This window comes from Excalfactoria chinensis, chromosome 3 (genome assembly GCF_039878825.1).
Source record: "Excalfactoria chinensis isolate bCotChi1 chromosome 3, bCotChi1.hap2, whole genome shotgun sequence".
NCBI lineage: Eukaryota > Metazoa > Chordata > Aves > Galliformes > Phasianidae > Excalfactoria > Excalfactoria chinensis.
Genome location: NC_092827.1, coordinates 96,045,555 through 96,068,247, shown reverse-complemented (window position 1 = coordinate 96,068,247; position 22,693 = coordinate 96,045,555). Strand labels below are relative to the sequence as shown.

General features: G+C 50.1%; 2 protein-coding genes across 2 annotated transcripts; one reads left to right on the top strand and one right to left on the bottom strand.

Annotated features, from left to right (window-relative positions):
• LOC140249943 (uncharacterized) lies at positions 1-10,700 on the bottom strand. Its single transcript, XM_072332219.1, has 3 exons — positions 10,504-10,700; positions 1,589-1,992; positions 1-1,280 (listed from the first exon to the last, which is right to left on the bottom strand). The coding sequence occupies exons 1-3, from the start codon at positions 10,698-10,700 to the stop codon at positions 1-3; spliced, it is 1,881 nt and encodes a 626-aa protein (XP_072188320.1).
• Positions 10,701-10,885: 185 nt separating this feature from the next.
• On the top strand, positions 10,886-21,458 carry LBH (LBH regulator of WNT signaling pathway). The gene is made up of 3 exons (XM_072333538.1): positions 10,886-11,045; positions 11,268-11,370; positions 19,029-21,458. Exons 1-3 carry the CDS (start codon positions 11,020-11,022, stop codon positions 19,218-19,220), a joined length of 321 nt encoding a protein of 106 aa, XP_072189639.1. The 5' UTR covers positions 10,886-11,019; the 3' UTR covers positions 19,221-21,458.
• Positions 21,459-22,693: the final 1,235 nt, after the last annotated feature.

The following is a 22,693-nucleotide window of genomic DNA, read 5'->3' as shown; positions in this document are numbered from 1 at the left end:
CTACACCACCACGGGGAGGGCGGGGGCCGCGGCCCTGCCCCCCTCCCTGCTCCCGCTGATCTCCAGCAGCCGTTCCAGCAGCGCCCTGGTCGGGGCGTTATCCCAGCGGGCCATGTCCTCCCCGTGCTGCCTCAGCTGCCTCCATATGTTCACGCGCATCGTGCCCAGCTCCCTCCTGGCCACGTTACTCCTCGCCCCCAGCCTGGGGCCCGTGCCGCTCTGCCACGGCCTCCTGCCCGGCCACCTTCCTCCCGATGGGAGCAGGGCCGGGGCGGCGGCCAGGCCGGGGCTGTGCGTCGCTCCCCAGTCCTTTTTGTTCTCGGGCTTTCTCCACCCTTTGCCGCCTCGCCCTCTGCCTGAGCCCCCTCCGTCCTCCCTCGCCCAGGCGGGCCCTGCGGCTTGGCTGCTCGCTGCCTTGTGCTGGCGCAGGGTTGGGGCACCAGTTGGTTCTCCCCCGGTTCCTCCATCTGCCTGCAGCTGCCCCTCTCCCCTGCTCTCCCCCTCCTCCATCCCCCCACTTTCCTTTTTCACAGCAGCCTGGGCACCAGCGGGGTTTGGCTGACCTCTCTCCCCCCCCTCGCAACCTGGCAGACACGGGCTCGCAGCCCCGCACTTCTCCTCACAGGGGCTGCCCTCCGGATCGAGCCACGCAGCTCCATCCCAGGGCTCGCCGCCTTCCTGGCAGGTTGTTTTGGCAAGGTTGGCCATGCTGTGCTTTGCCCCTAATGCTGCCTTTAACTTCTCCACCTTGGCCTCACAAGCTCGGTGGTCTGTGCCTTTCTCTTTCAGGGCCTGTATTTTCTGCACCAGTGCTCGGATCGCTCCCTGAAACTCCTCCACAGTCCTGGTGCTGACAGCCAGTTTGTCTTTCAGTGCCACGTTCTCGCTCACAACGGCCTTCTTCTGTTCGCACACCTCCTGGTACTGCAGGATGCTTCTCACCTGTTCCACGGCCGCAATGCTTTCCCGAGTTTTGCCCTCCTCCAGTTTCAGCCTCTGGGCCTTTATCTCTGCTTTCAGCTTGCCGTTCTCCTCCTTCAGCCTCTGGATCTCTGCTTGGGCCGCCTCCTTCTCCTCAGCCTGACTTTTGGCCGCTAACCACACAGCCCACGCTCCTGCACATTTAAGGGATTTTCGGGAGAAAAGTTTCGACTTGGCCATTTCTTTTAATCTGCCAAACTCCAGGTCTGCTTGCTGGATGCTTCTGCAGGAGTTGGGACCCCAGGGGTTGGGACCCCACTGAATAACCCAATTAGCCAGCTCTGCCATTCTGTCCAAAACTGTAGGGAGAGGTGAGATGGGGGAGCAGAGCGGTTACCCTTCTGCTTTTAATTGTGAGACGTTCTTTTTGCTCCTTTGGCTCTCCTAAGGGTATTTCTGCCTTTACTGAAAGAGTTGCTTCAAAACTACAAGCAACAAGAGCAGAGGCGAACGTGCTGTTTGCCTGCTTTAAGGTTTTAACAACCCGGCCAAAGTTAACCCGATTGCAGCTGCACGAGCAACAAGAGAATATTAGAGAGAAAAGGGTTAAAAGAAAAACGCTCTTATCGGCATGAAACCCAGTCCCCCTGCCCTTAGCTGCACTCACCCCTCCGTAGCGCTGCCCAGGCTGATAGTGGGGACCCTCTGTCCTCCTTGCAGGTGTGGCGGTGCTTGGGTTCCTGCTCCCCTGTGCTGGGGCTGTGCTCACGCCTGATCCCAAGGCTCTCCTTGGGCTGTGCTCCAGGAGCCAGGCACATCCATCCCACCTGTCCTAGCAGGGCTGTGTACACCTCCCAGGCTTGCTCCTTGCTGTGCCCAGAGCGTTCACGGCCCCCAAGGTCATCGTGCTCCACGGGGAGCTGCTCACAGCACCAGGGCTGTCGGTATCGCCTTGTGCTGGAGGTTTCAAGGCCCCGCGATCCTCCCTGCCCACACCTCTGTGCTGTGTTTCTCCTGCAGGTCAGGGAAAGCTTGCTGTGCTCAGTGAGGGAAGTACGAGGTGCAGCAGACCTGAGTGCAGGCAGGGGAGGGCCATGGGGCCTTTAGATGCTCTTACAGCTATGCAGGTTTGAGCAAAGCTCCTCGCAAGCAAGTTCTGGCCTAAGCACAGATCGTAAAACCATAACATCACAGGATGGTTTGGACAGAAAAGGACCCTAAAACCCACCCAGACCCAACTACTGCTATGGGCAGGGCTGACCCCACCAGCTCAGGCTGCCCAGGGCCCATCCAACCTGGCCTTGGGCACCTCCAGGGATGATGGACCTCCAAGCTGAGCCATCCTACAAACAAAGAATTCCCCACATATGTGCAATGAGAATAAATAGTGTACTGTGGCTATTAAAACACACAAACCCCTGCTTGTAAGCCCCCCAGCCCCTGCAGATTGATACCTTGAAAGGCAGCTTTGTAAACTAGAAGATGTAATTGGATCACGAGATGTGACAATACAGCTCAATTTTAATTATTTCTAATGCCATTCTAATATCTACTTCATCCTGAATATTTAAAAGCCCTTCCAAAATGTACCTCGCAAGTCTCAATATCAACCCAGTAACTGGATGTGGCATTACAGCAATTTATATCACCTCCTAAAATGGGGATCTAAATTAATCTCTCTACATCTCATTAGTTCAGCTATCAGAGATCTTTTACAAGATAATTGGCTTTCGGTGGCTTTAATTTAATTTAATTTATTAATATATTACATTTATATTTCATAGATGCCGTTTTAATTATTGAGCTGATACATCTCAGGAACATAATTCTTTTATACAGCATCAAAGTTTTGCTTTTAGGGCTCGAGAGCCTTCTTGAGATGTTTTAATGATAAATAATAAGCCCGTGTTTGTGTTTGCTTTTCGAGTTAATATCAATTTACGTTTGCCCGAGGTTCTCACGGTGGAAAATCAGATCTGGTTATGGAACATCCTGTTTTGCAGATGAGGGAAGCGCTGTCCTTCAGCCAACACTCGCTGCTCCCAGGGCCATGCAAACTTCAGCCTGAGTGAAGCACGAGGTTCCCAGGTCGGCTTGGATAGACAGACAGACAGACTGACTGCGTGACCCCAGGGCTTCTTCCTTAGGAAACCAAAGATACCTTCTCTCCCACAGCAGAACAGCAACGTCGAAACATCTGACAGCAAATGTGATGATGATCACCAATGTTTAATGAATAATCCAGGGTAGTTTTAATATTTTAGCTTCACAGAATGCCTTCCGTCCCCAGGAGCTAAAGCCATTTATAAAAGGAGCACGGTTACCAGCTCTGCCTCTTGTCATGGAGGACACCGTCTTCAAGGGGACAGGGGATGTGATGGCAGGCAGAGCTGCTCCGCGGCTCCATCATTTCAACCGCTTCCCAAGAACAGACGCCGGGCTCAGTCACGGAGGTGGAGGAAAAACAGCCCAAGGACCCCCTCTGCTGTCAGCAGCCACCATCGCAGAAGGCTCTGTCAAATGGTTCGCTTTGAAGCTTTGAATGTTTCAAGAACTTCTTTTTTCTCCGCATGCCTTAGGGTCTAAAATCCTCCCGGGAGCCATCCCCTGTGAAACACACCCAGCTGGGCTGACTTTTTTCTTATAAAGAATAAAGAATCCTGTGCCAGGGTTGAGGAGAAACAGCCCTGAGCGGTTTTCAAATGACACCTGAGGCATCGGGCCCTAAGGAAGCCTGCTTTGGGTTTCAGACCCTTGCTCTGCAGCTGCATGTTTGCTTCTTTCAGTCCATGGGCTCTTATGCCACAGCTGTGGCAGCATGGACATGTGCTGCTAGGAGGAGGGATTGAAGGGGAGGGGAGTGAAATGAGGGCTAAAAGTAAAGCCGTAACATCTCCTCTTCCCCATTGACCCCTGGTCTTTTCAGTATTTTAAAATAATCTTAATAAAACCCGACTGTGGTTCTTTTTTCCCTCCATCCCCACTCTGGATGCTCCAGGCTGACTTTGCTCCTTCCTGTAAAGCTGCAACTGGGGCATTTTGGCCAATGCCGTCAGTGTGCCACCGCTCTGTGAGCTGTAGGGCTCAGATGCTGGGGTGCAGGAGAACCTGGGGAGCTGAGCTGGGCTGGGGATGCAGCAGCAGCAGGTCAGGCTGGCACCCAGCACAGCTCAGCTTATTATTTATAAATAATGAAATTCTTCATTGCATTAATCAAACTGATAAGAAGGTCAGCTTGGTTCATTTTAGATTCATCCGAAGTGAATACTGCTGGTGGTTTGGTTGTCAAGGCCAGATGAAGAATCTTTCCCCAAAGACCTTGTCTGAAGCCAGTCACAAGAGCTTCATTGTACTCAGTTTTAACCCTGCTGTCTGAAATCCTGCTATGACTCTCTGCTGATTTAGATTGGCAGCTTTAGTCCAAACCAACCCTTTTTAGTGGCTAAATGATTGGTGGCTCCATGCCTCCAAGCTCTGTCTGTTAACCAAGGAAGCCTGGGTGTCAGGCAGGGCCAGCTCCCTGCTTTGGAATCATGCTCCTGTCCCAGACAAGCAGAAAGCCAAAAGGGGCATTTCTAGGCATCTGCTGGAGCACTGAAATCCTCTTCACTTCAGTTAGGGACTGGCTGGGGGTATCACTGCCTTCTGAAAGCCAGACGCACGAAAGAGGATAACACCTTCCTACCAGCCTCATCCAGTTCCTTTCTGTTAGGAATACCCTGTGCATCCAGACACAAGCCCAGCAGCCTAGAACTTCTGTTAAAGGGGTTCTAAAATTCCTAGTGATTGTATTGGGATCAGGTTTAAGCCGCTTAACCCTTCGCCTACTACTGCAGCAAAAGGCTCTGTGCTGCTGTTCATCACTGGCGTGCTGCAGGTGGACAGGCCACAGGACTGCATATTCTTGGCTGTACCAACGGTGAGTACATTGTGTTTTCTTCCTGCAGAAGGCTTTTATAAATGGTCTACTTTCAAGAGAGCTCAATTAGATCTGAGAACTTTTGCAACGTGTCCATGTGCCCACTCCTAATTATTGCTTGGAGACTTTGCGGTAATTGAAAGACAAATGAATGCAGAAGGAGGAAGCAAAAAACATGGGCATTTCCATGCTTTTTCTCCTTGCTGCCTATTAGCTGTGCCCTGTGCCGTACCCAGAGCTTGGCTTTCTGAGCTGAACCTGTCTTCCTTCCCAGCTCAAGCACCTCACTTTTCACCTCCAAAAAGTCAGAATTGTCCTCCCAACTTTCTGTGCTGCTGCTTCTCAGTGCGACCATTAAGCACACCACCAGCTGATGGCACTGCCCCATTGCTGTCGGGAGATGAGAGATATGGAAAATGAGTGTCACTGTATGCGAAACACTTCAGTGCTGTTGCTGCCATACTTTTGATCTCCTTCCAAACCCACAGCAAGTCACACTGGCAGATGCTTTTTACTGGGACTTGATCATCCTGACTGTCACGAGACACTGGGAAGGGCTGTTCTCTTCCAGCTTGTGGAGTGGCTGACAAATGAAGGGGGAGGCTGCTGAGCCTAAGCCCCTGTGACCCCACACTCATGTCTCAGAGGGCTGACAGCTCTGGTAATGTGGGCTGGCAGGTGACCACAGGGCATGCAGTACAGATCACAGCTCTGCAAGCTGGTTTGGGTGAAGTCTCTGCATCAGTGAGACTGAATCCCACCCCTGCATCCCACCCTGCTCTTCAGCCCATACACAGCTGTACCCAGCAGTGATGGTGCTGCTCTCTGCATTTCTACTCAGGCTTGGCAAACAGCTCTCAAGAGCTCTCCTTAACCAGCAAGGACACTGTTTAAAGTTACTTGGAGGTTGGTCTGCTCTGTATGGAGAAGAAAAAGTAAAGGAGGGGATCTAACTCCCTTTATCCACCACCTAAAATGGAGGCTTAATGAAGAGAAGGAACCACACTCTTCTTTCAGGTACATATCGAGTGGCCAAAAGGCAACAGGCAGGAGATAGAGGATGGAAATTCTGTTTAGACTGAAAGAAAAATGTTCACTTTTGGTGTGGTGAGACAGTGGAATAGGTGCTGGGGGAGGCTGAGGGGTCTCTGCTCTGGAAATGTTCTGAACTCAGCTCCACCACCCCTCTGCAACTGCACCTTGGCAGGTCAGCCTGCTCTGAGCACGAGCTGCACAAGAGATCTCCAAAGGTCCAAAGCTCTTAGTAGTGATTCATGGCATTCAGTACCATGAGCTGTTTCTGAGGTTAACCTGAGTGTTTACTGATGCACTGAATCACTGAGGTTGCTGCAAGGCCCATGCTAGTGGGACAGGCTTGGGGTCAGCCCCAGCATGTCCTAAAACCACCTGCTGAGCCCCCAACCCATTATTATCTCAGCCTCCACCTCCTCCAGAAGGATGGAGCTCTATGAGCCAGAAGAAATCATAGGAGTTCAAGGAGAGAGATTGTGGTCTGTCTCACAGGCGGCTTTCTCAGCCAAGGTGTTATTCGACATAGGTCTTGCTGTGGGGCTGCGGTAGAGGTCCATCTCCTGCTGGCCTGAGACAGGGCAGGACATCTCTGCAACTTGGGAACTTTGCAGTTTAGTTTCTGGTGTGCTGAGTAATATGAGAGACTGGCAGACAGGTGCTGAGTAGTGCTGGATCAGTTGAGTGTAAAAATATACTGTTCCGTCCATCTCTACACAATACACACATCAAAAAGGAATGAGATCTGTCTCTAGCCATCTCCGAGGCTTGAAGTGGTCCAAGCTGCATTCTTTCCTTTTTACACCAAGTGGAAGTAGAGCAGCGTGCTGGTTTCGGGGGAGAGAAAGGAGTGGGAGGCACAAAATCACATCCTATTTCCTCTTTTAAACACTTGGCAAGGGAGCAAACTTTCCATTCCCATCTGGCACAAGCAGACTAAACACAGGTTCCCTTCTGATAGCCATCTGCACTCTTCTGCTACCTTTTCCCATCAGTCCTCTGTAGCCAAACTGCAAACTCATGTACTATTTAAAGACACTCAGATTTAGGGAGTGTAACCAAACGATCCCTTTTAGTTACCTTCCTTCCAAGTTACCAGGCAGTGAGAGCCAAGCCAAACAATAGCACTGGTTAATCAACAGGCTCAGGACATGAAAGCAACTCCATTTCCTATTTGTGAATGCACAGATGTTGTTTATTTTGGATCTCCCCTTGTTGGTCCCCCAGGATTAAATCACACGCTTTTAGATGGAGTGTGAGTGATTGCTTTTCTACTGAGCGGCCCACAGCAAGGCTTGTGTGGATCTGCTGCACCATCATGCCTTGCATCCCTGTTGGCAGGTGTCTGCTGGACAAGTCTCTCCACAAGAAGCAGGGTGCACCGTGGTGCTGGGAGCATCGTGCTGCAAGTGAGATGTTGGTGGTGGTCCAGTAGCTGGTCAAGTCCACATCACCACAGATACTGACCCTCTTGAATCTGTTGGCTCAGTTTGTTGAACCAACTTGGCACTGCTGTGTCCTGCGGTGATGAGACCTTTAATTTCCAGAGGAGAAAGAAGTCCCTGCCCTCACCTGTGCCCAATAAGCTGCTACAGGCTGGCACACACTGATGGGCAAACAGCCCAGAAACAGCCGTGCATTGAGGCATTGGCAGTGCCCATAGAGGGGCACAGAGTGCTGCGAGGGGTGGTTAGTAGGACTAGTGCCACTTGTCACAGCATTGGTTGAGACTGTGTTTGTCATTTATGTCCTCAGCAGCAGGGTGCTCGTTTTAGGCAGGGAAGGGAGCCGCAGCAATAGTTCTCTGTATTGCAGAAACACCCCGACTGCAAGGCAAAGCTGGTGCTGGCTGAGGCTCTGTCTGGGGAGACTCCTGCCCACCCACGAACCTGCTGGCACCAAGCACTCGGTGGGAGTCTTTTCCACTAAAATAACACAGGGGATTTCTCCGTAGAGAAATCTGCTCTTCTTCTCACTGCTTCAGCATGGCAGAACTTTGTTCTGTACATTAAGATACAAATTTACGTACATTCCCTTTGCCTGGGCCAGACTGTGACAGTGTCCTTCATACCAACATCATCTCCCCTTGGGGTCAGTTCAAGACTAAAGAGAGGAAGGAGCACCCTTAGAGGCTGCAGAGCACAAACACTTTGTCTCTTCATTCCTGGTGTCCCTCAAGAAGCAGCTAGTGAATTGATCTGCCTCAGAAGGCTCTAGGGGCAGAAGGCACAGGATGACTGGCCTCCATGCATAAGTAGGAAGCTGAGGATTTCATGGGATTAATTCTTGCTCCTTGACAGATGTAGGTCAGACTTAAGGTCATAGCTGAGCATCATGGCTTGACTTAATAGGCATCAGTAAGAGACTTGCATCAGACCTGGGATGGAGCCCTGCACACGAGGAACGTGCTGCCTCTTGCACATGTGCACGTGCAAAGCAGAGCGATGGGCAACGCAGCAGCCTGGGAGCAGCTCCCTGAATCAGGGCACACCACGGGGACTTGCACTGAGTCTCCTCTTCACGCAGAAAGAAGAAACAAGGCTCCTTATAGGAGCTCTACTCAGCTCCCCTGTTTTGATGCCTTCCCGACACTTGGTTCAGGCCCTGCCTCATTCCCCTGGGGCACAGAGATGTCTCTCAGGCCCTGCTGCCATGTGAGGTGACATGCCACCAGGCCTGCAGCACCAGCCCTCCTCATGGGGCCTCACCTGCCTGCAAGCAGGGAGCCAAGCATCAGTGGGACATGCTGGGAATGAAATACATCCGTTAATAAATAAAACCTGAGTGCAACGAAAAGGGGGAGGGCGATGATTCAGTGAAGGATCCAATTTTTCAAATGAAGATATTTTCCATACACCGATTCTGGCCAAAACGCATTTCATTTACGCTGACAGGATATAAATACCAACGCAGACACACTTTGTTCCTAATTTGCCCTTCTGCGTTCCTGCTGCATCCAGGCCTTGCTACATGTCTGCTGCCTCTTTGCTGGGGCTGTGCTGGGCAGGGGAGGGCAGCCCATTGCTCCGTGTTCCTCAGCACGGGTGGCTGCTGTGAGCACAGAGCAAGCTGCGCAGGTTCAGTAGGCCAAGTGCTGCAGTGAAATGACATTTTAGAGATATCATCTGCGTGTGTAACACAGAAATACTGCGCTGGGTGTGAGCAGGGCCAGGTTTGGCAGAACAGACATGATGCCACTTGCCATAGGCACCAGAAGGAGGTGCTAGCAGGACACATATATGAGCCAAATGAGGGCTCACTGAGCACCAAGCTCTGCTTTCAGGCCTGATCCTGCCTTGCTCAGCATACATTTGAGTGCATCCAAGCCCAGGGTGCTGGGTGAAACACTGGCCAGCAGGGATGGAGTGTTCATGTGATGCATCATCATTAGCAACAGAGAAGAAAAGAAAGTCAGGTGGAAAATGGGCTTGTTGCATGGCTACTTCTGGGTTCTTCAACCAGTGCTATGTCCGTGACCTCCATCCCATCCTCCCTTCTGCTCTCCTTTGCTCACCCACCACAGCTGGGCCAGCAAAGGTCCCAAACCAGCAGAGCCCTTCAGCACACACCTATTGATCAGGACAAGCCTAAGGGCTCTGGCACACAGGACCACTCACTCACCAGCCCCTCTAGGCCCTCTGCTGCCTTTTTCTTTCAAGCATAGGCCAGAAGTCGCTGCAAAAGGCAACACTGTGCAGAAAATGGCTGGAAGGAATGAGTGACAGCCTTTCATTTCTATCTTTTTTTCTCCTGAGGAAATAAATAGGGCATGCCTTTCAGCCAGTATCAGGAAGGAGGGGTCGGTGCCAGGTGGGGCAGTGTGCAGGTCTTATGTTCCAATGTTTTCATGCTTTTGTTTTTCAATTCCAAGCGAGGAGTTTATTTTATTCGCTAAGAAACTTTCCCTGAAGGACACATGGGGCTGTGAGCTCCTGTGAGCCGCATGGAGGCGACAATGTGGGTGTCATGGCACCAGTGATGGCTGCTTGAGCAGCCCGACCTGTCCCTTGGCCAGATGGATAACGCAGTGTGTATGGATGCAGGGGATCTGAGATGGCAGAGATGCTGTGGACCCCACAGCTACCACGCCATCAACCCCAGAGCTGTCCACCTTCATGCAAATGTAAATGCAATGAGAAGCCCCTGAGGACTTCTTCAAGGTGGGAAAGAGCTGCAGTGCTGCCGGTGCACACCTCAGCCAGGGCAGATCCCTCTTCTTTGGGCTTCAGCCCTTCTCCAAAAGGACAATTAATGCACCTATGGCTAATTAGAAGGATGAGCCTCACAGTGGCTTCCTGCCAAAGCGAGCACTAACAGCAACAACCCTCAAGCACTGAGAGTGAGCCAGGTTTGTTCCTGGTGGTGCATCGGAGGGAACTGAGCACCCCCCGGCCCAGACGTCAATTGTTCAGCCTCACAAACGTGCTTTGCAGGCTGAGCCTCGTCCAGCCTTAGGATAGAGCCCGTCAGCACAGCAGTGAGAGGGACCCGCAGGGCTCACCGGTACCCACCTGAGCTCCCATTTGCTGGGTCAGCTCCTTGGGGCTGGCAGTGATCTGGCACAGGGAAGGAGGTGCCTGATGTCAAACACCCACATACGCCATCATTATATAATATGAAACTAAGAAGCTTACAACATCCGGCCGGAGGAAACACGCACACCTATGCCCGCACCCACGCGTGTACGTGCAGCCCTGAGGGCTGCTGGAGCAGAACCGAGGGCAACGCTTGAGCCTCGCAGCTCGTACAACCCCACGCGTGATAACGGCACATCCCGACCCCCAGCACCACGGCGCCCCGCTGCGGGCTGAGCGGCGGCACGCAGCGCCATCTCCGCGCCCTCGCGAGACGGGGCGGGGCGCCCCACGGCCACGCCCCTCCCACGCCGCGCTCTGCCGTGCGGGGTGGCGCGCAGAAGCCATTCATGAAAATGCTGACGTCATGCGGAGGGGCGGGCACTGAGGAGGCCACGCCCCCTCCGCTATTTAAGGCGGCGCGGCGCTGCCGGCGGGGCTCAGAGGTGGTGCGGCGTTTAGCTGCTCTGTACTCGGCGGTCCCTCGCAGCGCACAGCGCCCGCCCTCCGGCAGCCTCGTGTGCCTCGGTGCCCTGCCGCCACCCCGAGGGCGTGGGCAGCCTCCGCAGGGACTTCATGTCTGTGCTTTGTCCCCTGCCCTGGTGAGTGGGCGCTGCCCTGCTGCCCAGGAGCTGCTGGGGAGGCGTGCGGAGGCGCTGAGCCCCGTTGCTCCGTCTCCTGCCCGCAGGGTTGGGCTGGGGGCACGGAGGGAGCAGCCAGAGGCCGCAGCCGGACTCGGCTCGCGGATCTCTCTGATGCCGCTCAAAGCTCGCTCGGTCCCCCCGGAGCCCTGATGTGGTCTGAATGATGTTCTTTGTTTCCAGCCCCGATTACCTGAGATCAGCCGAGATGACCGAAGTGATGATGAGCACCCCGGCTATGGATGAGATCGGACTCAGCCCCCGTAAGGACGGGCTCTCGTATCAAGTGAGTATTCGATTCCCTGCGGAGCTGCCTGGGCTGGACCATGGGCTTCCTCTGCTAAATATTATAGCAAGTCCTGAAGTAAGAGCTGGTCAGTGAGCTGCAGCGCTTGCTTGGCTAGAAGAATCTGTGTAAAATAGCGCATAGTTATCAGAGTGCTTAGCAGAGTGCTTTGTTTCTGAAGTGCCCAAATCCCAGCTTGTTGGGTGTGCACAGAGGCTCAGTGGGAGAGAGATGCCCTGAGGAAAGGTCCCTGTCAGACACCAGGCTGAGAGGCTGCTGGGGTTTCTGCAACCATGGCTTGCAAATGAACTGCCTGCCGCAGAAGGGACTTGTTTGTACAACACTTAAATCTTCCAAGCTATTCCTTGGTTTTCCCCCTGTTTGAAAGGGTTAAGTCTATTGTAAGATACAGAGAGGCCGGGTGCAGCGCTGACAAGCCTTGAGGTGTGCACGCAAGCACAGTACCTGAAGGCATGAGCTGCATCCATTCTGCAACTGGTGAATAATGTAATTAGCTTTTAACCTCTTAGTCAATAGCTGAGGCGAAGGGGTGGTCTCAAACTCCAGCCTCTGTCTTCCAATCAATCACAGGGTGAGTTGTGTATCTTTGCCTATTAGATCCAAGTTTCCCTGCTCTGGCAGGAGACTTATTGGTGAGGTTTAACGTAGGAGCTGCACACGCACAGGTCTTGTGTTACTCTACATAGGGTGACTCTTTGTGGCAGATTGCAGTACAGAGTTCTTCCTTTGCAGATGTGACACAGCCCATACGGAGGCATTTGCTCTACGTGGGCATTCAGATGATGAGGTGTGCTGTTGTACGCTTGCATATTTATGTCTGAAAAATGAGCTAGGAGCCTGTGACAGTGCTCTGAGGCATGAAAACAACAGAACTTTGGGCCACGGCTGGGGCAGAAGCCAAAGCTCTGTGTGTGAGGGGGGAAATGGGACTGCATTGCTTTTTTTGGTCAGGATTCTCCATCTGAACAGTGCAAATAATTTGGTTTATTGCCTGTTTGTGGAAATAGCTGTTTTGTTTTAGTGCTTGAGTTAGTGGAAAGCATATGGCCTTGCTTTCCTCTGCTACAGAGAATGTGCACTGCAGTGGGAATGGCTGTGAAAGTTGAAGCTATTGCACTAGTCTTTGCCAGATGTTCTAACAAGTGTCTTAAATGGGGCACTGTGTGTAGGCCCGCTCAGGTCTGATGTTGGTTTGCTTATCCAAACTGTGCAGTGGGTGGCAGTCTGGGTGCCCCTCTTATTCATGACTGATAGCTTCAGTGAGGTTTTTCCCCTAGTGCTGATGACCTCAGTGAGTCTGTTAGCGTGAACTGGAGAGCAAACCTGCAGCTTTGAGTGGGTCATCTGAACCTGAGGGTGCTGTAAATGCAACAACTCACATCTATGCAGGGCTTGTCTATCTTGGATCTGTTCTCTGTAGTGATCTGGTCACAGGGTTCTCATTGCCCACAGGAGCTGCTAACTGCCTGCTAGACTTTGGCTTTCTTGTAAGCTGAACTGATGGCAGAAAGGCCTGGAGTATTGAGGGGGCAGCTGCTGCTGAGCGGTGTGTGGGCTGGGGATGAGGTCTGCCTCTAAATCAGGTTAGTGCAAAGAAGATTGAGAGTAGGTTGCAACCTTCTTCCTCTTAACTGCATGGCTGAATATGTGGCTGTGCAAAGTGAGAAGTTGAAATCATCCTTAAGCAGATGAAAACTGAAGTTAAAATAGCAAGGACAAATCAAGTGCAAATTATATCATGAACCCTGTTCTGTCTTGGGGTTTGGAACTTCTTGCTTCATTCTGCTGATGGGGAGAGCATTGAGTATGTGGGAAATGGTATGCTGCTCTGAGAGCTGTAGCGCAATAACTTAAAACCAGACAGAGCTAACAGAGCATGACTGCTGTGAGGCTTGAGCTAAGCTGCAGCATCCTCCCTCACCCACCTGCAGAGCAGCGTGCTCACAGTGAGCGTGACCACTCTTGGCTACAGGAAACGAAACAGTGGATCCAGAGCTATGAGAGGTGAGCTTCTAGTTTCCAAAGCTTCTCGTGTAGTAGAACTTGGATTTGTTCTCCTGCAGAGATGACATGAAGCTGGGGTTCAGTGTGCTGCCCTTGGGGCTGTGCAGGATCTGTGACCTAACTCATTAACTACTGTTCTGAAGTACTTTTGTTTTCCTAGTAAAGCCTTGGAAGTAAACTGAGGAAACCAACACCTCCAGAGTGTAAACTCTTAGCAGTTGTGTTCTTTCACCCCATGATACTGAATGTCAGGTGCAGGACACTCCTGCCTGTCCCACTGGTTACCTTCGGATGGGACTTGTGGCTGATCAGCTTTTCTTCCTCCTGCTCCTTGGCTCTGCTCACACTCCAGAATGTGCTTATCTGTCCCCAGGAGGTGTGCATCCCCCAGCTGTGCTTCCTGGTGTTCCTTAGGCTGGACATGACTGTGATGATGTGAAAACCTGAGCTGCAGAAGTCTCATACCTATGATAACTGAGTTGTCTGTGTAGGCTCAGTAATTTGTATGTGGTTTCATTTGCACAATGTGCTTTCTCGGTATAGATACCTTTTTCCAGTTAGCGTGCCAAATGCTTGCAAGCTGATGTGCAAACTTCAAAGCCTTTTAGTACGGAGCGGCTTTTATTCCTGCATCTGTGAAGTAAAGCTGCTCTGAGCCTACATGAAGGTGGTGGAAGTGAATGGGGAAATCTGGATGCGAGTCTCGGAGCAGGGAGGCACAGACAAAACAGAAGATGCAGCTGAGGAGGTGATGTCATGCTGGGTCTTGTGCCTGCAGTGGAGAGCTATTTCTGGATCTTTAATAGATATCCCATAATTCCCACGGGACTGCTAAACAAAAAAACTCATTGAAATGCAGCTGATGGCTCAAGATGCCCCTGCTACAAGCAGATGTGCCTATGGAGGGCTCTGTGCCCCTCCTGCCTGGCGGTCCCCGCAGAGCCAGTCCTTTTCCCTGCCCCTTGGAGCTGATGTGCTGCTTGCAGTCTCAGCACCAGGTAGACCTGTTCTCTGAAAAGCCTGGTCAGCACTACGCCACCTTGTCCTCTAATGCCATCTTGCAGCAGCACGGGTGTTGCTGCCCGATTGAAGGCTGACTTGATGTTGTCAAAACAGCGATGCAGGATCCTGCCTTGTTTCCTGAGAGTGGATCTGAGCACAGCTGCAAGCAGTTTGCCCGAAGTGTTTGTTTTAAGCAAATATTGTGTCCTAAGCTGAGTGTGTTACTTCGCTGCAGCCTGACTGGCCGGTCCTGTTGGGCCTTGGGCTGCCTTTTGGGAGACTGGCATGAAGAGGCTGAGCTTGCCTCATGCCATCAGCTGGGGTTTGGTTGTCATGGGGAACTTGAGCTCTTTAAGTCATGATCGCATCACTCTGGGATCTGTCTGGGTTAATCACAGCCACAGTTAGCTGCGAATGACGTCAGACTGACTGAAACTAGGTGAATAGGCTTACTGCCCCATCCGGTGCTCCAGGCAAAGGCCTGGGACATCAGTATTGCTGAGTTGGTGTCAGTGAGTGCAACTTCTTTGCTAGCCCCTAACTAATACCTTCCCAGCTATCCTGTGCAGGAAGAAATGCTCTGCTGAAATTCCAACTGAGGACAAACAGCTTGTCCTAACGTTTCAGTGTGTGTTTTTTTTCCCTTCCCTGCTTGATGTCTCATTACTCTGATGGAAAATTGTTACGGTGTTATGCTGCTGAAGTTTCCCTGCCTCTGTCCCCCAAGACGTGCTTGGTGACTGAGGAGTTGTCATAGTTCATAAACCTGAGTCACGCTGTGTGCATAACTAGATGGAGCTCAGTTTCAAGTCATGACTACTGTATGAGTGAAACTTAGCAGCGCTGCTTTCTGTAGCTGGAAAATTCCTCTGCAGAAGGCACCGAGATGATTTAAATACTTCCTGGAAGGAGGTTGCCGTGCCTATTGGTGACAGCAGAGTTTAGTTTCAAGAACTTCTATTTCAAATCAGAAACCAGACTTTTAACTTGATACTGCTGGAGAGGCCTAAAACTCACGTTTTAGTGCTGGGAGGGGAGGTGGTGTGTGTACCTCAGGGTATATCCTGTCCCTGAAGTGGTATGCATCTCAGTGCAGACCTTTGTGTCTTGTATTAGTAATACCACAATGAGGTAAAACTTTCCCCCCAAACAGTAACATAATCTGGAAAGATCTTCTTACCTTAGTTTCCCTGCAATATAACTGAAATAGCTTTCAGCCTCTACGGGAGGGGAGATGGGCACTTTAACTCTTGGTGTGGAACGGAGGACGCAGGTGGGTGCTGTTTTGGGTGTACAGGTGTCCCTTGGATTACGGTAGCTCTGAACTAATCTCCTTAGCTGTCTGATGTCTCTCCTGCTTTTGGTGTTTCTCTCCCTGCGAATGCTCAGAGAGGCTCTGAGCCTCCCCAGGGCCAAGGGAACTTTCCATTCTTGTTGCCAAGACTTCATTTGAGTATAGCAGAGCGAGATCATCTGAAACGGAGGCAAACATGACTTTCTGCAGATCATTTCAAGCTTTTGTTTCAAGTACTGCTTTTCACTGCTCTTACTGTATTGAAAGACTGGAGTTCCCAGAACATCATCTGGAGAGGCCCGTGAAAACCGGTCTTGCTGCTGTAAATGAGAAGCAGTGTTGAGCAGAGCACGAGTGCATATTGTTGCTTATGCTGTAAAGTTGTCAGGTACCTCTTGCAATGGGCTGGGAGCTGTGACATGCCACAGAGCTGGGGAAGCCTGCAAGCCTTGCAGTCTGTCATGCTGTATTAGGCGGTGAGGAAGGGAGGAAGCATCTTTGAGTTGCTTCTGAACTTGCTTGTGGCTGGCCTTCCCAAACAGCTGGTTGGTGGCTGTCATTTGGGGACAGATAGGTCAGCAGTAGGCTCACTCTGATGAGTACAGGAGAGGCTGTGTTCTTTGTGTGCTGGGGAAATGCAGATTCGTCTTTCCATGTGGGTGAGCTGGGTAATGCAAGAGGAGAAGCTCTTAAGCAGGTTTTCCACAGCCAGACTGTCTTGGCTGCTGTGCAGGAGGGTACAGAGCTGGCAGGTTGGCTCTGAGCCTGCTGCACTCGTGGGGGGAGCTCACTGCAAGTGTTTTCCAGAGGTTTTTCTTCCCATTGTCTAAGTCTGGAGTGGGAGCAGATTCTGCTCATGGGAGTGACAAATGCAACGCAGCACAGCCAGTGTGGATTAATGGAAAGCTGGTGCTTGCTAATCTGTGTAAAAAGAGCCTTGCAACTCAACTTATTTTGGGGGTGACCCAGGAGACTTTTCCATCCCATTTCCCTGGATGTGCAAACGAAGTCTTAATCTGAAAACCACTTCCCTTCAGTCCCTGCACTTGGCCGGCAGCGCTGCCCTGCTTGTCACATGCTAGGAAATTTGCCTTTGTATAATTTTTCCATTGATGGTCCACACCCCTTGAAAATGGAGTTGCAACATCTCGCTTCGTGCTGCCTCTACGATTAAAAGACATGACTTAGTGGAAAAAATCTTGACCTTCTTGGGTTTGGTCTGTCCTGCAGCTATCTGAGATAAGATTGTGCTAGTCTTTTTGTCATTAAAAAAGCTGCACACGGCGTTTCAGGGATCTTTTTAATAAGGAAATGACTGCTTAGCTTCTGGACAGGGGGGAAAAATAAAGCCTGTCAGACTGTTTTCAAAGAAACTGCTCCAATTTGACCCAATGTGCTTAAAATGATAGCAGCCAAAGGTTAGTTTAATTATTAGACTGCTATTTTTCTTGCACAGGAGGTTATTTTCATGACACTATCAGCTTATATAACCTCCTGAACCACACTTCTTTTTCCATTGCAGCCTTCTAAACAATGTAATATCAAGGGTACTTTTTTTTTCTTCCTGTGCTGAGTTGAGATATGGGGTTGATGCTTTAGAGCTGTTGACTGTACTTCCAGTAATGCACAGAGTGACTGAAACTGCCTTTGGCTGCAAAGCCATCAAGCCCCAAGAAATGGTTCTGGTCTCACTTATCCTGGAGTGGCACTGTGCGAGGGGAACTTGTGTATCAATTCACTTTCTTGAGCATCTGCTCCTAAAGTTACCCTGCCTGACTACATGAGGTAGCAGCCTGGCTTTTTCAAGTTGATAACCTAGTTCCTACAAAGCCTTGAATTCAAGGGAGAGACGTAGCTAAATACAAGAAACTGGGGACACTGGCAAGAGGTATCAGTGTGATTAATAGTTGCTAGGCTGAAGAACAAGTTGATGGAGTGGGATTTGGGTAAGGCTTTCCCAGGGTGGTGGGATACCTGCATGATTGGCATGAGGAGTGTGGTGTTTCAAGCTCAGGGCTTCTGGGCCAGGAACCTGCTTTGGAGCTGGAGCTACAAAGATCAGAAGAGATGGATTCTTGCTCCCAAATGAGCATCCAAGTGCAGTGCTCCAATGTGAGGTTTGCCATGCTGCTCTCTGCAGGGGTGCTCTTGTGGCTTGGATGAATTCAGATGGTGTTTAGAGAAAGTGTAGTACATGGCTCCTCATGTCATCTACACCTCCAGGAAAAAGCATTTGGTGATAAGCCTCTTCAGGCTGTTTTAATGCAGCCATGATGGAAAATGGATATGCAGATAAAATGTTCTGAAATAGACAGAGCTGCTTAATCTTCTGGATACCAACAGGGGGGATCTGATATGGGAACTGGTTCTTGTCACTGAACAGTTTTTCTCAGGATGAGGTGGGGCTTGTAGCTGTTCCCCTAGCAGGGCATTCCTGTTTTGTTGGGTCTGCATAACTAAATGGCAGAGCAACTGTTAACGTTCCAGCATGGCTGATTGCAGCTTTTCCCATACCTGTGTTTTTGCATTAGTTTCTGGAAGGATCAAAGCCTGAAGCCCAATGGCACTACCTGTGGGTATGGGCCCTGATGCTGCTGCTCTGTGGGTGTGGGGTGAGGTATTGCTTTGCATTTTGAGGGGCTGGAGATAAGGAGGTCCTTGTACTTTGTACTGGGATGCATAATTCTTAGCTATGCCATAGGTACCTCCAGCCCTAAGAAAAGGGGTCCTATTTTTGACCATTGGTTCAGTTTATGGAACTGTGAAGAGCTCATCTTCCTGCTGAATTTCACTGCTGATGGATAGTATGTGTAGCATGCAGAACACTACCAGAATGCAGCTGAAATTCTCATGCAGACTGTTCCTGCTGCCTGGGAATGGCACCAGGCACAGACCCTTGCTGTGAGGGTGAGGACTGCTCTGGTGCTGTGCTACCTTGTGCCTCATTCCCCTTCTGGCAGCAGTGCCTGGAGCACGAGTGTAGCTTGACTTGACAGCAGGAAGCAAGATCAGATTTGCAGATTGAGATAGCTCAGTTTGCAAACTCATGAGCATTCATGCAAAAGCTGTGGTGGGAGGAGGGGTTGAGGCTTTTGGGTAAATATCCAAAAGCGGGTGCCTATTTGATGAGTAAACGTATGTGCTTTGAAAGCCTCTTGGGCTGTGCTGATTTCAAGTTCTCAGAGATTATGAAGAAGTTGAGGGGTTTTTCCCATCACCCAGTTGCGTACTCTGTGTCCAGACTAGTCCACCCTGAAAACCAAGTTTGGAGAGTCGGATGTTAGCTAAGGCTGCTTGAGAGCTGCTCCTCTCACAGGCTGTTTCTTGGCTCTTTCAGATTTTCCCTGATCCCTCTGACTTTGACTGTTACTGCAAGCTGAAGGACCGCCTGCCCTCAATCGTGGTGGAGCCAACGGAGGGCGATGTGGAGAGCGGGGAGCTGAGATGGCCGCCTGAGGAGTTCCTGGTCCAGGAGGAGGAAGAGGAGGAAAGCTGTGAAGATGCAAAGGAGGACAACAAGGAGCAATAAATGGCATCTGAGGAGAGGCAAGGGACTGCACCCTTCTGAAGGAAGAGCCACACCTTTTTTGAAAGTCTTTTTAAAGAGAAAAGACAAGTTCAACTTTGCACCTGCAAGATTTTAGTTTTTTTGTATTCTCTGTATTGAGAACTGAAGCCCTTGGTGTCACCAGACCTTCTGAGGAAGGAAGGAAGTAACGCAGAGAAATGTTTGCTGTTCTCGAGATCACTATCTGTATTTTTCTGAGGTGGAGGCAGCAGTGAAGTTCCAAGCACGTGATGGAGGGTGACCACCTGAGGGATGCTGGAGGGAGGAGCTTGGGGATGGGGAATGCAGAGGGAAGCCAAGCAGAGCAGTGTTCAGCTGGGAGCTGCCTCTGACCGGGAGCCTGAGAACAGAGCGGTCATCTCAGATTTGCTTTTCCTAAAGCTTCCATTTTCTGTGTCTGGAGGTGGAAGGGTCTGTAGCAAAGCATCACGAAATGCTCTAGTGCTGAGGGACCTGTAGCTTTCCCCAGTTCAGCACCTCCTAGGGTTATGTGAGCATCCTTAGGAGTAGTGGGCTTCTTGCTCTCGCTCTTGAGCCTGTACCAGTCACTTTCCCAAAGCTGTCTTTTCACCCTCTGTTTGCCTTTAGACCTTTCAATGCTGAACAGCTGTATTTGCAGGGTAACGTTAGGCTGCTGCTTGTCATCTCTACTGCTGCAAGGCCCTAGCTGATCTTGCAGGCGGTTAGCTTGAGGTAGTGCAAATTTGATGTAAAAGACATCCGTTTGCAGCATGAACTAATGTAGATTTGAACACGTGGATTTTTCTCTCCTATTTGCCAAGGCTTCTGTGGTTGGTCTTGTCTTGTTCCAGTGCCCAAAGCTGAAGGGTGGGGATTGCACCTGCTTGCCTCAACGTCTTTGAGGCTGTAGAGTTTCATATCTCAACTTTCTGGTCAGTGGGCTTGAGAGGATTGGGGACAGGGTTAGCTGCTCCTGCAGGGACCTGCAGAAGGGGAATGCTGCCAGACTGGAGGTAATACAAAGACTAAACACCAGACAGTGTGGATTATCAGTGAGGAGGTGGAGGGGAGCTCTCTGGGGAGTGTTAGCCTGAGCATCCGGAGACAAGACGTCTGTTTTGTGGCAAGGATGAGATAGCTGTTCGTGGGTGTTTAATGGAGTGCAGACTGTTCTATGAAGTCTGTGTTTGGGTCCTTCTCACCGTATCCCGCTCCAGTGAGGAGCAGTCTGTCTCTGTTTGGGTAGGAGGGAAGTCTGCTGCCACGTGGGGTAACTCACCGTTTTCCTGGAAAGTGATGCTCTTGTGGCTTAGCGGGCCAGCTCAGGGAGCCAGTTGCTCTTGGAATAGGATGAGAACAGTTACTACCTAAACCAAATCCGGGGTCACAGAAGAGTAAAAGAAATGTCAAGGCCTTAACCAAACTTTCATAATAATCCCAATGCCACCCTCCTTTGCTTGTAACAGGTTCCATTTTTAAAATCTATTTGAACATGTGTATTTGTATTTTTAATACCTCATGAGTAGTTGAACGCTGGCAGGGGTCGGGAACTGCTTTTAACATATTAGCAGGATCATTTTAGTCTTGTCTTGCTTGTGTTTTAAACATAATGGCAATAACTTTTCAGCTCTACATAACTGTTTAAGGCAGGTGGGAGTTTGGAGCTTGCACGAAGCAGGAGAAATGCAGTGTTCCCACACCACAGCTGGTCTCTAGCCTTGCAAGCCTGGTCATATTCTCCCTGCCTGTCTGGGTGGATGGTTTATCACCTAACGGTCATCATGTAGTGATACCGCTTTCTCTGATGGGTTCGGCTGTTGTATCTGTAACACTTGTTCGAATCTTGCTGTCTTACCCGAATGAGCTTATACACCTGTATACCAGCCAACTGTCCTATCTCTAAGTGTTACTCTCAGTCTGTACCACCAAGTCAAAGCTGTATATCAAAGATACTATCACCTGGCAGCAATGAGATGACAATCCATGGACTCAAGACCTGCTGTCTGCCCTAAAGACTTGTGTATTTCTGTCTGCATCCTTTTTGTGGAAGTATCGTGTATATTTCTATTTGTTGAACGCATCTAAAGAACAAAGCACTCCAGTAAAACTACTCCTGTTGTAGGATATACATTCTATATTTCTGTAATTCTTTTTGAGCCTCAGGGAGAAGCTAGCATTTTTTTCAAACTACATTTTTGTCACTGTGACAGTTGTAAATAAAGTTTGAAAATGCTTTCCAAACATACTGGCTTTGGTCTTAGTATTGGATGGCTTTGGATGGTCGATTTTTGGCCCAGGTAATGAATGACCAAGCCCTCGTTTCTGGTATGAGATGTGCTGATTTGCAAGGTGAATGTAAATAACATGAAGTATCATGTCTGTCAGGCTGAGGCTGTCCTTTGAACCTGGGGATACTTGTGCTCACCTCAGAGCATGTCTTATGGGGTTGTGAACCCAAATCAACTTGGGAGAGCGCGGGGCAGCATCTTTGCCTTCCATCTTCCTACATTTGCTTGTTTCTGTGTGAAGGGCTGCAGCAAAGAAGTGTTCAGTGTTACCTTTTATCTACAGTTCATATCTGATGTCCAGGCTTAACCCTGCAAAGCATGAAGTCACAGTCATGAAGAGCTGCACCTATTCTCAGCTGTGCTTAGTAGTAGTATGGTACCTGTGCATCTTACCTCCCCTGAGCAACAACTGTGAAGATATCTTGCCTTGTATGCTGTCAAGGCTTCAGCCAACCTATGTGCATTGTCTGCTTTGGCCCTTTTGGGTCTAGAGGACAGCTCTGGAGCCATCAGTCATGCTTTGCAGTGTACCTGTAGTTATGCTTCAGTTTGCAGTTCTGTCAGAGGAAGATCTGGAAGAAGCTGCATTTGAGTGTGGTTCTGAACTTGTTTGGAGTAGAGATCTGACCACGCTAGTATTCATTAATTCAAGCTGTATACTTAATGGAATTAAATCTTCCCCTAAAATGAAGTGGTAAGCAAATGGCCATGGAATACTCATATCTTTCAGATATGTAGAGAGAAGTTCCTGTAATTCAGTAACAGGCTCTGATCTTGCCTATGTAAATGAGGTGGATGGTTAAAATATACTAAGGGCCTTCAGATTTAATTCTTTAACAGGGAGCATGATCAGCGTAAACCTCACAGTTCAAAGATGAACTGTGTTCTACTCAACCCTTATGGGTTTTTTATGCTATAGGAAAAAAAATGCAGTGTGGATGGAGCTTGACTCTCCTGTTCTTGAATCAGCCTCTAGCTAAGGTACCTTGGTTTCTTCTCTTCCATGGGTACAGAGTCCTTCATGTAGAAGCTGCTGCACTTCCACAGTGAGGTACTGGTCTCAGGCTTCTAATTCACAGAATGGTTGAGGTGAGAAGGGACTTCAGGTGGTCAGCTGGTTCAACCTTTTTCAAGCAGGACCTTATGCAGCAAGTTGTCCAGGATCAGATCCAGATATCTGTGTCT